Genomic DNA, 15730 nt, shown 5'->3' on the forward strand with positions numbered 1-15730 from the left:
TTATGTACAAATGCTGAGGTTGTTACAAAGTTTATATCTTCTGGACCCAACTAATATATATTCACAGTGCACATACAAGTGATTACTCAAAATGAATTTGTTTTGTGTATAACTGTATGTTGCCCCGCATATGCCAATGAAGCCTTTACAAAAAAAGACATAATGAGTTACAGAAAGAAACTTTAATTGTGAAAAATACAAATTAAAAACATTTCAATGTCTCTTTCCTCACAGAGGAATGTGTTGAAAAATATTTAGGATGCCTGTTGTTGCTTAGTAACTATTTAAAAGATCTAAGTCCTCTGCAGATAAAGCTGACAAGGACTGGCGCTTTGCGAGAGGAACTGTGCTTTGTTCTTCTACCTCCACTGACAGTCTCCTCTTCTTGCCCTTCTGAACAGTAGCAACAGTTGTGGGATGAGTGTTGTGTTCTACTGAAGCAATCCCACCACATGAATCAAGTTTGTAGAAGTGAACCAGCACTTTGTCTTCCTTTGTGACATCATTTGTCCGAGACAAGGAGTTTAATGTCTCGCAAACAAACTTTTCCCTTCCATCTAAAAACAATATAATAACCTAGATTAAGCAGAATCAAACACTCATGTTTGGTGTTTTGATAGCTGAAGTATTATCACACAATTCAACATTTGTTATAATGTGAAATATAAAAAAAACTCACAGAAACGCAGAGCATTTGTTTTTGGCTTGTCTTCTTTCATTGGCACTTCTGAAGCTGTAATTTCCCATTGGTTTATGACCTTTGTGAAGATTTTAATACAATTTAGAGCGGAGGGAGCTCTTTTAAATAAAATCTTTACATGAGCAATAAAACACGTTAATGTATTTTTCGTCTGTGTATGTTACCTGTTCAGCCCAGCCCTCTGTTTTGCAATCAGAGTGGGCAAACTCCTTTAAAGCCGTCTCTGAGAGGACCATTCCCATCTTTCTTCTGAAGAATTCTTTCAATGTCACGTTAAGCTAAAAGAGATTTAAGACCTCTTTTAAAACGTACAGAAACGCAATTAAACTTCCAAGCAACCAACAGAAAGGTAATGAACAATTTTATGTTACATGTTTAATTGTATTACCTTTACATTTGTCCTTGATATGTCTAGTTTTTTAAGCAAGGGAAAGCATGTTAGATATCCCAGACCTTTCTCTGTGATGGGATTCTCTGTTTCAACATCAACAGTGGTGCAAAAGTGTAAATTAGCATTAACTCTAAACTCAACCTGGTTTTAGATTATTGTACCTGGTATTGTTTATTGTAATATAGTGATTTCTGACTATAAATCCGTCAAACATACCAGAGAGGTCTAGAAGCTGCAGGTTTTCTAGGCCTTTCTTCATGACCCTGATTGGTGCTGTCAATCTCTGCAGGCCTGCATCAGAAAGGCGGTTTGCACCCATGAAAAGCTTCACTAGACTGCAGAAACAAGAATATGCAATAAATATATTTGCTATTGTATAATTCAATGTACACAGTAAACAAACTACGCATTGTTCTTACCTAGCCAGAGCATCAGAGGTTACGTATTTAAAAATGTCATGACTGTCACCTAATCTGCATCCATAGAGGTCTAGGCTCTCCAGACTCTGAAACTGTTTTATCTCTTCCAGTCTTTCAGATATCAAAAGATGCCTGAGAAAAAATAAGAGATTCCACATCATGGCATTAATAGACTATTTAGGCTTTATATTATATACATTGTAGACACATCTGTTTTGCTTTTCATGTGCACTTTACACAACTTATTACCTATTTCTCAAACATAGGGATTTCAGCACCAGCTCTTCATAGGCTTCACAGAAAAGCTGCAGTGCTCTGGGTGCAGTTTGAGGGTTGGTGAACTTGTGTCTCTCTTCAGCCACCGAGAACAACTTATCAGCCATTTGCTCAGGAAAACCGACCAGCGAATCGACATGCTCAATGTGATCCGCAATGAACTGCAATGATATATCAAACAAAGATTTGACCGTGTACCGCAGACTTCCCTCTTTGTTGTAGGTAAAGATGAAATGATCGCTTCTCTTTCCATGGCCGGCTGAGGGCGAAGTGTCAATGCACAGTTTAAAAGAGAGTCTGTGCTGCTGCGGAGCATCTGCGTTTACATAACGCAGCTCTCCTTTCTCTCTAACATAAACAGCTCCATAGTCATCGTTTAAGTACATCCTAACCGGCTACAGCTCAGTAAACTATACAACCTATGATTTTGTCTCAAATTTTGACTCGGTTATTTAATCGAGGGGTATAGTTACAAGAATGTAGTCAAGTAAAAAAGATAGAAAGGCATTCAAAAGCGTCGCTCTCTTAGAGAAACGTCAACTACATACCAAAATAAAAGTCTTTACATAAAAAAATCATTCACATTCAAACGAATTGTTTTGAAATTATAATTAGTATAATTCGTCGATAGATAGCAACAGTCATTTTCTATTTTTATTCCATTACTAACCTGTTTTCAAAGCCACATAATGTTTTTGAACAAATAACGTCAAAGACTTTTATTTTATATTTACTTCCGTATTTTAGAATTAGCACGTTTCAAAACAAAGTTTTAAATCATATCAGTTGGTAAGTTTACCACAACGAAGGAATTACTGTTGATGTTGTCTTTATTATCGTAGTTAAATGCGTGTAAAGTCATTTGAGACATTTATATACTTAAAAATCAATTCGCAACAAACTGAAGTGTTTTGTTTTGGGTGATTGATGATATCCGCATACGTCCGACTGTCAACAGGTTGAACAACACTCATAAGTTACCTGCAGATGACCAGGACACTTTACAGTGGTAACGTTAAATGCTCTGGTTTAATAAATCGTAATAAATGCAAATTGTATTGAATACAAGTCGTATTTCTTACCAGCTTTAAAAATAAGCCATTAAGTTAGATGGCTAACAGATATATGATGCTTTTATTTACAGAACACGTACATTTGTGATGGCGCGTAGTGTTTTCCACCTTCAGTTTCAAGGCAAGTTACTACTTATTAACAAGTGTTCTCTGAAATAATTTGATTTTAAAAAGGATATTCAATTTTCTTTTCAGAATTTGATGATGACACAACAGTGACGTTTGATGACCCCATTAAATCTCGAAAACAGCGAAGTGCTGAATCTGGCTTTCTAGAGGACGAACGTGATAACGTTACTTTGAACGGAGATGACAAAACTGAGGTAAATTTATGACATTAAACTAAACCTAATATATTTTTTTCCAAATAGCAGGTGAATGCCAATCGTGTTTTGCTTTTCCATACAGTTTCTGTCTGATCAAAGAAAAAGTGCACCTTTCTGGACATTTGAGTACTACCAAATGTTATTTGATGTGGACAGTCAACAGGTAAAACCACTTGAACTTTACTGCCTGAGTCACAAATCACACTACAATGAATGTAAACATTTTAAAGCAAAATGTATATATGCACGATATATTTTGTAATTCACCACAATCCCCACATTTACATTTAGGCATTTGGCATTCGCTTTTATCCAAAGCGACTTACATTGCTTTATCCTATACATTTTACATTTACATTTACATTAAGACATTTAGCAGACTCTTTTATCCAAAGCGACTTACAAAGAGTTTAGGAGCAATAAGCGAAAGATCATACAGGAGCCATAGTACATTAGGTGCCAATACAAAGTTACTGGTTTCAACAAAAGCTAGACCACTACCTGTTGAGAGAAAGGGTTAGTGTATTATTATTTTTATTTTTTTATTTTTCTCATTTGTTTGTCAAGTATTCACAGAAGAGATGGGTTTTAAGTAGTTTTTTAAATTTTGTGAGAGATGTGGTTGAACGGACAGAGATAGGAAGAATGTTCCACCAGGAAGGAGTTGTGAATGAGAAAGAGCGGGAGAGCGATTTACTGCCCTTTTGGGAAGGCAATACAAGCCGCCGCTGGTTTGCTGAACGCAGGGATCTCGATGGGGTGTAGGAGTGCAGGAGAGAGTGGAAGTAAGCCGGTGCAGATCCAGTGATAGTCCTGTAGGCAAGCATTAGTGACTTGAATCTGATACGGGCTGCAACCGGTAGCCAGTGGAGAGAGATGAAAAGGGGAGTCACGTGAGCCCTTTTGGGCTGTTGGAAGACGAGGCGTGCTGCTGCGTTCTGAACCAGCTGAAGTGGTTTGATAGCCTTTGCAGGAAGACCAGCAAGGAGAGCATTGCAGTAGTCCAACCTTGAGATTACCAGGGCCTGGACAAGGAGTTGTTGCCTCATGCTCCGTGAGATATGGTCTGATCTTTCTAATGTTGAATAAGGCATATCGGCATGACCGCATTCTCTTTGCAATGTGATCATTGAAGGACAGCTGTTCATCAAATATGACTCCGAGGTACATAGGTACTTGCAATCCCCTGGGATCAAAACCATAACCTTGCATTGTTAACGCAATGCTCTTACCACTGATCTACAGGAAAGCTCACATATAAGCATTGAATGTTGTGTAATATTTTAATACAGATATGTTTTAATCATAATGATTAGCGCATGCAAGACAATACTTAAAAATCTGTATATTTATTCAAAGGTAAAGAACAGAATAGTCGGTTCGATTTTACCATGGCCTGGAAAAAACTTTGTTGAGGTTTATTTAAGGAGGAAGCCGGACCTGTATGGTGAGCTAACTTCCGCAGAATTTGAGAAAATTTAGAATAATGGTTAAGAAAAGGTTAATGCGTTGATCTCTTTTATTATAGGACCTTTCTGGATTTGTGCAACTCTTGTTTTTGAAATCGCTATAAGTGGAAACATTTCCAGTTTTCTTAGGCAACAGGTTCAGCCAGAATACAAATATGTGCCAGACTTCAGGAAAGGTAAAAATATGTTTTTCTTAATACATGTAAAAGCTATGAATAAAATAAGCATTATATTATAATATAAACATGTTTTATATTATAAATAAAGGAGTGAGGGGTGTCATTACATGTTTATTGTTAACACAAGTTAAAATATAATATATTTTTATAAATAAATGTACAAACCATTGATGTCTTTGTTTTTTTTTCAAGTAACCATGGCAGCTACAGCAATCTACAGCTATGCATGGTTAGTGCCATTAGCTTTGTGGTGTTTTCTTACTTGGCGAAATAGAAAGACCACAAGTCTTGTGTCCTACTCGTTCCTGCAGATAGTCTGTGTCTATGGATACTCCCTTTCCATATATATTCCAGCTGTGGTGAGTAATTTTCAATAATACTCATTATTCTGTGTATAATGATGAACACATGCACAGATCAAATGCATTTGATTTAGCATTCTCTTGTCATTACATTGAATTTACATCTTACTAACCTGTTTGTGTGCCTTTGTGGAAAAACAGATACTGTGGATAATACCAAGTGAAGGGTTGAGGTGGTGCTCCATTGTGGTAGCTTTGTGTCTATCAGGGTCTGTGCTGGTAATGACATTCTGGCCAGCCACCAGGGATGATAAACCAAGGATCACCATTGCAGTTATGACATCCATTGTGATTCTACACATCCTACTTGCAGTTGGTTGCAAGGTACGTTTAGAACTGTATGCCTTAAAAATATTGTGTTCATCGTTTAGCTGTCAGACATTAACATTTCAAGCATTTAAATTAAGTTACACTTTTTGGCATCTGATGTTGTGTATGTTTAACATAACATCACAATTTTGAGCAATGGATCAGACTTGCTGGTGTCAAATGTGTTTTCCCAGTGGAGGATTATGTTCATGGAAATACTGGCAATAGTTATTGACTGTCTTGGAAACTTGCCAGTCTGTGAGCAGAACCATATCCTAATGGCTATCATGTGCCATCAATTACATTTATTCAATTAGAGAATGGCGTGTTAGCGGAGTTTAAAGAACAATAGTGCTGTCAATGTCTGAAAGATTTGTGATCTCCCTCTTTTCTTTCACACAGGTATGTTTTTTCAGTGAATACGAGACAGAATCAGCCAAGGATCATAAAGACTCTTTGAAAGCGACCAACACTTTGTTATCCACAAAAGCAATTTAAACTATAGAGGCCATTGTACAGCTCTTTATTGGTGTGGCACTCTCATGTGTAGTTTAAGAGAATTTGGCACAAAAATTATCATGCGGGCACTGGTCTAGATAAAACAACTTTCTTGAATCTTTCAATTGTAGCTGTACTTATGTGAAAATAAGAAATTGAAACTGTGATGGTGTTTCCATGTTAACATGACACAAGACTTCCTGTACATAATCTTTGCTCCTGCAATGGTTATTCTTCTGTAATTGCAGCCTCTCCTGTTGCCTTATTAGACAGAATCAGGTATCTTAATAATGAACTTGTGAGTTGTTTGGATTTCACTTAATCTTCTAATATTTGTTTAAAGTAAAAGTTAAGCCCTATTTTGAACATTGTTTTGCTTTGTGTTGTTTTTGAGCAGATAATCATCTGCAGCATGATTTGCAGTTTGTTCGATTGAGGTTAAGACACATGTTACTGTACTGTTACCAAGTAAAAGATAGAGGTGTTTTTTAAATATTTATGTGATAATTGAGCTTGAGATTGTTTTTCAAGAGGGTCAATCTCCTGTTTCTAACACTTTGAAACGTGTACATGTACTTAGAATGTTTTAAAGTACAAAAAACTCTCCATCAGGATGAAGTAATGGAATAATAATTTATATCTAAATGAACGTAATTATAAATAGACATATTGATTGATTAGCTACTTAAGTTTTAATGAAGCTGACAGCCACAGTTAGATCCCTGAAAATTGTTTAAATATTTTACAATCTTGCATTATGCTGAGGTGGCCATTGTTGTTTTATTGTTATTTTTTGTTACACTGTATATTGTACGTACACAGTACTTTCAACAAACTGTGTTTTTGAATTTACAGATATGAAGTCACTTAGAAAATACATTATGGAGCCTTTCATTAGTTTACGGATTTCGACACACAAAAATAAAAACAGAAATGTTGAACATATGCTGAGCGTAGAAGGTTTTTTTTTCAAGATCTTATTGTCTCAGTGATTAATGGTGCTATTGATAGTGACACCGCATGGTTTGGGTGGAGAGTATAATTTCATTCTGGATGCACAAACAAAGGTTTATTGTCACAGATAAAATCTATCTTGTCTTTAATGTCGGGATCTGATACATTCCAAACGTTTCATATATCTCACTCTACCATCACCATTGCACTTTAAACCTTTTATTAATCACATTCTTTAGATTAAATAAATAAAAAATGTCATTTAAGTTGCCACTGTCTTTATGAAACTGCTGAGCTGCATTTTCCAAATTAACACATTTTGTGTCACTTGAAACTGTGCCAGTGTGTGGTGTGTCCTAATTAATGGTCATTCTAGCCTTAGCTTAGAGTTACACGGATGTTCACTCCCAAACCTATAACCTTTGTGGAGACATGTCAGATCCGTAAGTCACTGTGGCGCAGTTTATCATCACACAGTGGATAAAATATAAAATGGAGAGTTAATTTTTGGATTCTCATGCATCTGATAGCAGCATTATTAATTGACTGACTTGACTGCAAATGGGAAAACTTGCTGGACCACTTAACCCAACCTGTATCAAGGATGCCTTTGCAAGTTCAACGTTGTATTTGAGTGAGCAAAACAAGCATGGCTGGGAGAGTGGAAAAGGTATCCAAGTACGAAACGCTGAAGCTTTTAGAAAAGTGCCGAAAGGAAAGAGACGACGCTTTGCACCGTGAGAACGCGATGAGGGAGAAACTGAGACAATACGAGTCGAGAATGAGATCGACCGAAGCGCTCAAACAGAAACTGAAGCAACAAACTCTGGACAACAAGGAGCTTCGGAAGCACGCGAAGACTCTGCGGGCTGAAATTGGGTTGGAGTCGAGTCCGAAATTTTTCGGTAAAACTACCAAGGATATAATAAACGATCTGCACGAGAAGGAGCGTGAGTGTAGTTCGCTCGTTGAAAAGGCTGGGAAGTTAAGTTTGACTATTGATGAACTGACGTCTGAACTGGCCAACACGGTGACTTCAAAGACACTCCTGGAAGACCAAGTACAGTCGCTGCAACAAAACTTGAAAGATATGACAAATAATCAGCGACGTCTGTTGAAGTTATGGGAGGATAAGAAGGCTCAACGTGAACAGCTGTCATTGCCTGCGATACCTAAGAGACCCGGACAAAAGCCGGTGGTGCATAAAGGCGTCCAGACTGACATGTCTATAAATTCGACTCAGATATTACCAACAAATGCGTTTGAGACCAAGACGCGTCGCGATTCGGATAAAAGTAGAACCAGCTTTGAGAGACGCAGCATCACGTTAACAAACGGCACTCATCGAGAGAAAAATGCTTTGATTCAGAATGAGTCGAAAGGAATATACAACTGAGAATTATTACATGAAACATTTTAGTGTTTGCCTGCACGATACACGTTTGTCTCTTTATGCATAATCTAACGTTAGGTCTAAAGTCATTTATTAACGTTGCAGCTTCTTGATTGAGTTATTTATTTTGTGTACTCACATTATTACTGTACTTTTATAAATACATGTTTGATGTAATGTACAAAAGCTGTGTATAATGAGTAACTTACATTAAAATAATCTATTCATAAATTAATTATATTATCTCTTAATTAAAAAGGTCATAGATTCACGTTAAATGGTAATGAATTCGATTATATTAAGTTATATCATTCATGATTTCAAACAATATGTTTGTGGTTATTAACAGAGGGAAATTAGAAACAAAGCGAATCTATCGGTTAAGCTCACGAAATATAAATGTGATTTTAATCAGGCAATAAGTTAGACACAACCGCAATGGTCCTTACGAGGTCCTTCGAATCTGTGGCGCGGGTCTTGTTCTTACTTTTTCCATGTTGATATGGATTTTACAAAAGTAATGAATGACTGACCAAGTATGACAACATGTTTTCCCTTAAACAGAATTGTTGGTTCATAAGAAAGGTAAGCACTTGTCAAATAAGCTATCAACGATGGTTTAGAGAAGTGTGTGAAGAGTCAGCGAACTATTAAGTAACGTTAACCTTAGTTCAAGACTTCCTGCACATCATCATTGTGGTTTTCAGTTAACGTTATGCTATGCAGAGAACAATTTTTTGGCAAATTAATGCACTTTTTATTTATTTTACTATTTTTGTACCAGGTTATTGTTAAATAATAAATGTTTTTTGGAAAGTTAAAACTCACGTCTGTTGTTTTATGTCTAATATGTATGGACTAACTCGTGTTATTTTTACAGGTTGTGATATGGAGGGCAGTGGCGAGCATCGCGTGGACAGTTATCCTTTTACCTCTGACAACTGCAATTTTTGTGTTCCTCAGTAGATTTTGTCTGTTTCATCCCATCCAGTGGATTGTTGGTAAGATGAATGATCTCAAGAACGACATTTTAATGGTTGCTGTCATGACTTACTGACAAATACACATATTTTATTGAACCGTCATTTCTTTATTCAACAACTCAAACATTGCTTTCAGAATGCGTAAGTCTACTGACTGCCCCAAGCACCATCTTTTCGCTTGTTGTCCTTTGTGGAGTTGTTCTGGTGACTGGGTTTTTCAACCTAGAGTTCTACACTTGTAAGTCAACTGGAGAGACAACTACACAGCTTTTTTTCATGGACAAACGGAACAAAAATCTGATATGCGGTTTGTGTTTTATTGTGTGGTATACTGATTAGAGAACTCGTTGTGTTTCTTTTAGTGATTCCCTCTATTCCTTGTTCCCGTGTGGCTCTCCTGGGGACAGTCCTTCACCCGCGGCAATGTGTCCATTCTTTGGTGTACTGCATCATGGGGATGTTGATGATGTGGTGTGGCTCTGTAATCATTGGTGGACGTTATAGCACTATAGGAAGTCCTTGCAAGCTAAGTGAGAGGTGTGATATGTGCCTTTGTTCATGACATGGCCTGATTTTGTTGTCCCGAATAAACTAACTGTTCAACAAAAGATCACATTACATGAATTGCATTTTGGACATTCCTAAAGAAATGACACGTATGCGGTTGTCTTAAATCTTTTTAATTAACTCTGTCAGTAATCTTATCTCAAAATTGCTTGTGGGTCAGTCAGTCTTGCCCGTATGTAGGTCAAATGACTTCAGCACTCTTTAACTGCCATAAAGTGTTAACTGACAGATTTTTTGTGTTCTATACTTTCTAACAATGTATAATTAATATCACTTTTTTATATTAATCTTTTCTTCTATAGCGGTGAGCTCATGACCTGTCTGAATGAGTATCATCTCTTTCTTCTTCTGGCTGGGGCCTTCATCGGATACAGTCATAGTTTTTTGGGAGTGGTTCAAAATATGTACTATGTGTCCTTTCAACCCATACAAGTAAGTACTTGGTCCTTTAGTTAAGTTTTCCTAAACATGTCATACTGTCAAGTATCAGTTAAGAATTACGCTGTGATTATTTTAGAGTGAATGTGAACTGAATGTTTAATGCCTGCATGAATTAGTCATTAATGAAAACCACCTTGTCCCTCCCCCATTGACTTCGAAGCAACACAATTACCTCCGGTTTAAGGGCTCTCTTACCATGGTGGTGAAGTGCAGTGTTATTCAAGCCTTGTATTCAGCCAGGAATTTCACTGTGGTTTATTTCTTTTTTGGTGAGTTCCAGGAGTAATCGTATACATTCACTTGAAGCAAATCTTTCTGGAAAAACTATGATTTTTGAATGCTGTCTATGTTTTTAGGGTATCTTCCCAAGACTTGGATCTCTAGCACATTTAATCTGCAGATAGACAGGTCAGATTTGACAATTTACTTAATGAAACAAGTTGTTTACTGATATACTAATGTCTGAATAAAACAATTATATTGATGAATCTGTGTATCTATTATACCTTTTTAAACTCTTATAGTTCTCTTCAACCTTTGGATTCCTTGACTGGACTGTTAGATTTCTCACTTCTCTACCACCTGTCGATAAGTGGCACTTTTTTGTACCTGACTTGGTACATCACTGTCCTTCTCTTCAGGATCTACGTCACGGAGGTTTTTAAAAGGATTTCTTTCATTCTGAGATAGAAAGCATTGAGCTTACTATATATAGCATTTGTGTTGCCAAGTACCCTGATTATTAGTTATGTATTACCAGGCCTATAGTTTCCCAGTACAGTCTTTATTTACTGAGGATGTGGAACAGTGTCTGCCCAAAGTTCTATCTGAGAAGAACACATTAGTCATGAAGGTTTGTTGCCATTCTGTTTTTTCACAAAAAAATAGATCATGGGGGTTTTAAAGAGGATTTGCTTTAGTGCCAGGTCAGAATTAGTCATATTTATTTGCTTGTGTTTTTGCAGTTTTTGGCTCTGCAGGACTTGGCTCTCTTATCGCAACATTCTCCTTCACGCAGACAGGAAGTCTTCAGTCTGAGTCAGCCAGGTACAAACATACTTGCTTGTATATAGCATTAAGCACCTGTCCAATAGACAACTCGGAACATGTTATTCTTACTTGTTGAAATATCACACTCCTCTGATTATCAAATTACTATACCTAAACGTCAGCTAATGGGATCTCAATCTTGGCTTATTGAGTATTTAGTCTCCACTGCTAACATAGATTTTTATTCATTTTCATTACTGTTAATAAAATGTACGTTGTATATGTAGGCGGTCACCCACATAACTGGAATGCGATCAGTAAGGAATGTCTGTCTCTGCTGAGTGAGCTCACACAGAGACTAGTGGCTCATCAGGATGCCGTTGCCTCTAACGGCAGAATCAAGTCTCAGTCTGCCAGCAGTGACACCAAATCTGGCTCTTCAGGCAGCTCAGGTAAAGCCACCTACATAACATCCAGCAAGGGCACATCTGATACTGGGCATAAATTTTCCACTCGCGTTTCTAAACTCTAAACTGATGATTGATCTCGCTGTTTTTCCCTGTGTGTAGTGATATTAGGGTCCGAGGACCTGCCTGAAACACCTCGACCCAATATGCCACTCAGGACTCCTGGATCCGTCTTTCTTAAGTCATCAATGGGGGGTATGCACGGCCCTCTGACGGCTCCTTTCACCCCAGATCTGGATAGCCCTTTCTCCTCACCTGCTATTCGTCGCCTGGCTGGTCAACAGGATCCCCATTCTCCCTGGTTCGGCTCTGTTCAGAGCCCTCATGTCATGAGGAGAGGACCCAAACTATGGAGTGCCTCCACAGGTTAGATGGATAGTAAAACAAATTATTTAAATGAAACGGATGTTTGAGAAGCCCATGAAAGATATAATTCCATAGCATTTTTGAGGCATCTGTGTTGTTGTCATGAGACCAAAATTACAGTAGTTGGCACCCTATCAGTAACATTTAAAACATTCCTTTATGTCAGGTTAAACTTAGTTTACATTTATTTACTTTATTATTGGTGTAAAGATTAGAAAAGATTATCAATAAATATCAAAGATATTAAGCATTTCTTTTGTCAATATATTTAAATTAAAGGGATATTTCACAGGTTAAACTAAATTTCCCCATGTTTTACTCACCCTCAAGGCCTCATTACTGAATATGACTTTCTTCTTGAAGACAAATGCAGTCAAAGTTATAATACCACTTATCACTTACTTCCAAGCGGTAGAATGGGAGTGAATGGGGGTCATTTTTTTGAAGTTCCAAAAAGGCATCCATCGATCAAAGAATGGCTCGACACGGCTCTGTGGTCTTATCAAAGGTCTTCCGAAGCAAATAGATAGCATTTGTTTTAGAGAAATATCAATATTGAGAGCACTATTCACGTTATTGTCTAACTTTCCGTTCTGTTCTGATAGGATGGCGTCTCCTCTGCGCAGGAGCTTTCGTCACCGTCATTTGCCGGAAAACAAGCATCCGAGACAAATCGGAAGCTAGACATTATCATTAATAGGGTTGTCAATATAGATATTTCTTTAAATAAGACGCATCGTTTTCCTTCAGACCTTTGTTAAGAAGACAGAGTTGTGTCGAGCCATTCTTTGAGTCATGAATGCCCTTTTGGGGTTTCAAAAAGTCGTTGCCCGTTCACTCCGATTCTACCGCTTGGAAGTAAAATGATACGTGGCATTTTAACATCGACTGCATTATTCTTCAAGAAGAAGGTCATATTCAGTCAGGATGCCTTGAGGGTGAGGAAAAAGATGAGGAAATTTGTTTCCCTGTGAAATATCCCTTTAATATTTATTTCCTGTAGCTTTCCTGTAGCTCAGTGGTAAAAGCATTGCGTTAACAACGCAAGGTTGTGGATTCATTCCCAGGGGATTGCAAATACCTATGTAAAATGAATAGGATAAAGCAATGTAAGTCGCTTTGGATAACAGCATCTGCCAAATGTTTAAAAAAAATTATATACATATATATATATATATATATATTACCAGTATAATAGACAGTGACTAGTTGGTCAGGTAGTGTTTACGCTGCAAAGATTAATACGTTTTTGACACGTTCACGTCACGTTCTAATCTTTTTTGGACAGAGTCGCAGACCAACGGCAGTCCTCCTCCCTCTCCTGCTACTCTTCCTAGTCCTCCTCCAGCCAATCTGAAACCCAGCTTTCTGACCCAGTGGCTCCAGAACAGAAGAGAGCAGGTACCATAAAATCCTAGCAGAACCATAAATGAATCCTTCATTTTTGTAGACCTGCTTGATTTCCAAGCGTTTGTATCCATAGGAACGCAAACTGCCAAGCTTTAGTGTCCAGTTCGGTTTTAGGAAAAAAAGGCCAGTTCACGTTTCAGTGTGATCAAGGGCCTAGAGAACGGTTAACTCATGTTCCTGTGATATTCTCTATTGTTCTGCTCAGGTTAAAAGCTTTTTGGCAAAGCGGGTGCTGATAATGTATTTATTTAACAAGGTAAGATTACCGTAAGCATGCATTACTAGAATGATCTGTTTAAATCTGCATGCCGCCACAGAAGATTACCAATGAGGCGAATCATTAATGCATGTGTAGATACCACGTTTTTGTCTGTCTGGGTGGATTGGATTAGTTTGTTAGATTATGTCCCAGTTTACATACAGTTTGCAATATAAATTAAATCTTGACTTTTCGTTTTCACTTTATACGAAGTGATTCAATCTTCCACCATCTATTCATGTTGCATCTTATTTTTACCAAAAATGTATGAAGTTATTAGAGAAACCGTATGTAAACTTGTTTCATAATTTCTAGTGTTTTCATCTCTTTCATAACCTTTTAGAAATAAAAAACAGTATCTTAGTTCTGTGTATGAACCTGTTGTTTGAAACCCTAAACAGGGCTTTAAAACATCATAATGCTTCTTTTGAACAGCTTCCTGAAGCCTCCAGCCAAGCTCTGTTTGCTGACAGTCAAGCTCAAATCTGGGCTCTTCAAGGTTAGAGGAGTATTATTAATGTTTAGGAGATACATGAATAATTGTGTTCATATGTATTTATTAATCTTTATTTTGTTTATGTATATAGGACTATCTCATCTGGTGGCAGCCTCTTATTCTGAGGACCAGTTTGGAGTGGTGCAGACCACTTTGCCCAGCATTCTCAGTCTCTTGGTAGTCCTGCTAGAGGTAAGGCACTAAGTGAGGTCATGGAAAGCCTGTAAATCATGGATTCTTTGCCTGAAAGTCACATTATTATCTTAAAACATTGTTTGTCTTGTCAGAAACATTTCTTCCTTAAAATTATAAATATTATTTACTAAGAATAGATCCTTGCTATGCGATTATAAATCTTCCCTAGCAATACCTTGGAAGATACTTGGAATATCATGGAAATTCACTTGTCAAATCATAATTATTTCAAACTGTACTAATACATGTCAATTAATTGTAGGCTGTTGATAAACACTTCAAACTACCCCATGCCTCCAGCAAGCCTGTGAGGACTGCCAGCTGTGTGGGTGACTCCACCTATAAAACTCTAAGGTTTGCTCTACGAGCGGCACTTAAAACAGCTATCTACAGGATAACCACCACTTTTGGAGAGCACTTAAAGTAAGTCCATTCATAAGAGTGATGAATTTATGAACCATAATTATAAACGTTCAAGGCTCTCAGCAGTCTTTTATCATTTTTCTTTGCCATGTGTACTGTCATGCTTTTGTTTACCTATAATCTTATTGTGCATTTACTTTTTTAGTGCGGTGAAAATATCAACAGAACATCGAAAAAGACTTCAACAGTTTTTGGAATTTAAAGAATAGTGCACAAGCCACAACTTTATCACAGATGACCTTGGATTTGTGTGTGCCTCTCAGCGGAAGAAAAAGAGACATCACAGGATGATATTCATCTTTTAAAGAACTGACTTATTTGGAGGTTTAACACTGTTCTTCGCTCAAGGCCTTATAAAATATTTTGCGCTCACAGTCTGGTGCTGCACGATGAAATCCCGGTTACATTCGAAATCATTTTTACATCTTTTAAAACGCTTCCATTGTACTAGCATGAGGCTTTAAGACTGTTGGATATTATGGTGGGGAAATGGTTGAAGATATCGTCTCTCTGCATTGGAGTATATTTAAACTATTATGCCCCTTAAGAATAAATTGGGGTTGTTTTTTCGTTAGTCGTTTGCTAATTGTTAATTTTTGAGATGTTTTAATAGCACTCTAATTGTATTGCAGGTCATTTTGGTTACATGAATCAGGCACAGCAATTTATTCCAATTATTCAGTTTTTTTCATGACCTTATTTGTCTAAATGTCTGCTTTTGGAAGCCTTCGTAAAAATAAATAAACTTTTCTGTAAATGTAGTTGACAGTGTTAAGGCGGCAGT

General features: G+C 37.2%; 4 protein-coding genes across 5 annotated transcripts; 3 read left to right on the forward strand and 1 right to left on the reverse strand.

Annotated features, from left to right (window-relative positions):
• Positions 1 to 167: 167 nt before the first annotated feature.
• On the reverse strand, positions 168 to 2445 carry lrrc42 (leucine rich repeat containing 42). Its single transcript, XM_056744376.1, has 7 exons — positions 1760 to 2445; positions 1511 to 1642; positions 1308 to 1426; positions 1089 to 1174; positions 865 to 978; positions 680 to 758; positions 168 to 557 (listed from the first exon to the last, which is right to left on the reverse strand). The coding sequence occupies exons 1-7, from the start codon at positions 2170 to 2172 to the stop codon at positions 274 to 276; spliced, it is 1227 nt and encodes a 408-aa protein (XP_056600354.1). The 5' UTR covers positions 2173 to 2445; the 3' UTR covers positions 168 to 273.
• An 82-nt stretch (positions 2446 to 2527) lies between these two features.
• On the forward strand, positions 2528 to 6947 carry yipf1 (Yip1 domain family, member 1). Its single transcript, XM_056744377.1, has 10 exons — positions 2528 to 2575; positions 2745 to 2795; positions 2931 to 2980; positions 3055 to 3182; positions 3268 to 3348; positions 4545 to 4632; positions 4714 to 4830; positions 5026 to 5192; positions 5337 to 5519; positions 5907 to 6947. The coding sequence occupies exons 3-10, from the start codon at positions 2947 to 2949 to the stop codon at positions 6000 to 6002; spliced, it is 894 nt and encodes a 297-aa protein (XP_056600355.1). The 5' UTR covers positions 2528 to 2575; positions 2745 to 2795; positions 2931 to 2946; the 3' UTR covers positions 6003 to 6947.
• Positions 6948 to 7392: 445 nt separating this feature from the next.
• zgc:113691 (uncharacterized protein LOC503529 homolog) lies at positions 7393 to 8370 on the forward strand. Its single transcript, XM_056744076.1, has one exon. The coding sequence runs from the start codon at positions 7606 to 7608 to the stop codon at positions 8350 to 8352; it is 747 nt and encodes a 248-aa protein (XP_056600054.1). The 5' UTR covers positions 7393 to 7605; the 3' UTR covers positions 8353 to 8370.
• A 426-nt stretch (positions 8371 to 8796) lies between these two features.
• On the forward strand, positions 8797 to 15707 carry ndc1 (NDC1 transmembrane nucleoporin). Of its 2 annotated transcripts, XM_056744072.1 has the most exons (18): positions 8797 to 8934; positions 9230 to 9350; positions 9469 to 9570; positions 9695 to 9869; positions 10202 to 10331; positions 10501 to 10609; positions 10697 to 10748; positions 10865 to 10997; positions 11101 to 11193; positions 11306 to 11387; positions 11618 to 11782; positions 11900 to 12163; positions 13452 to 13564; positions 13779 to 13829; positions 14268 to 14331; positions 14420 to 14520; positions 14786 to 14946; positions 15092 to 15707. In XM_056744072.1, the coding sequence occupies exons 1-18, from the start codon at positions 8896 to 8898 to the stop codon at positions 15153 to 15155; spliced, it is 2019 nt and encodes a 672-aa protein (XP_056600050.1). In that variant the 5' UTR covers positions 8797 to 8895; the 3' UTR covers positions 15156 to 15707. The 2 variants fall into 2 exon arrangements, with proteins under 2 accessions (XP_056600050.1, XP_056600051.1); XM_056744073.1 differs by lacking the exon at positions 13779 to 13829.
• Positions 15708 to 15730: the final 23 nt, after the last annotated feature.

Source organism: Triplophysa dalaica, chromosome 3 (assembly GCF_015846415.1).
Source record: "Triplophysa dalaica isolate WHDGS20190420 chromosome 3, ASM1584641v1, whole genome shotgun sequence".
Classification (NCBI taxonomy): Eukaryota; Metazoa; Chordata; class Actinopteri; order Cypriniformes; family Nemacheilidae; genus Triplophysa; species Triplophysa dalaica.

Coding starts and splice junctions, on each gene's coding strand:
- lrrc42 (XM_056744376.1), bottom strand. CDS start 2,172: ATGTACTTAAACGATGACTATGGAGCTGTTTATGTTAGAGAGAAAGGA. Junction 1,427..1,510: donor ACCTCTGATGCTCTGGCTAG/GTAAGAACAATG, acceptor TTGTTTCTGCAG/TCTAGTGAAGCTTTTCATGG. Junction 979..1,088: donor TATCAAGGACAAATGTAAAG/GTAATACAATTA, acceptor AATCTCTTTTAG/CTTAACGTGACATTGAAAGA.
- yipf1 (XM_056744377.1), top strand. CDS start 2,947: ATGGCGCGTAGTGTTTTCCACCTTCAGTTTCAAG. Junction 3,349..4,544: donor TTGATGTGGACAGTCAACAG/GTAAAACCACTT, acceptor ATTTATTCAAAG/GTAAAGAACAGAATAGTCGG. Junction 5,520..5,906: donor TACTTGCAGTTGGTTGCAAG/GTACGTTTAGAA, acceptor TCTTTCACACAG/GTATGTTTTTTCAGTGAATA.
- zgc:113691 (XM_056744076.1), top strand. CDS start 7,606: ATGGCTGGGAGAGTGGAAAAGGTATCCAAGTACGAAACGCTGAAGCTT.
- ndc1 (XM_056744072.1), top strand. CDS start 8,896: ATGTTTTCCCTTAAACAGAATTGTTGGTTCATAAGAAAG. Junction 13,830..14,267: donor TAATGTATTTATTTAACAAG/GTAAGATTACCG, acceptor TCTTTTGAACAG/CTTCCTGAAGCCTCCAGCCA. Junction 14,521..14,785: donor TCTTGGTAGTCCTGCTAGAG/GTAAGGCACTAA, acceptor AATTAATTGTAG/GCTGTTGATAAACACTTCAA.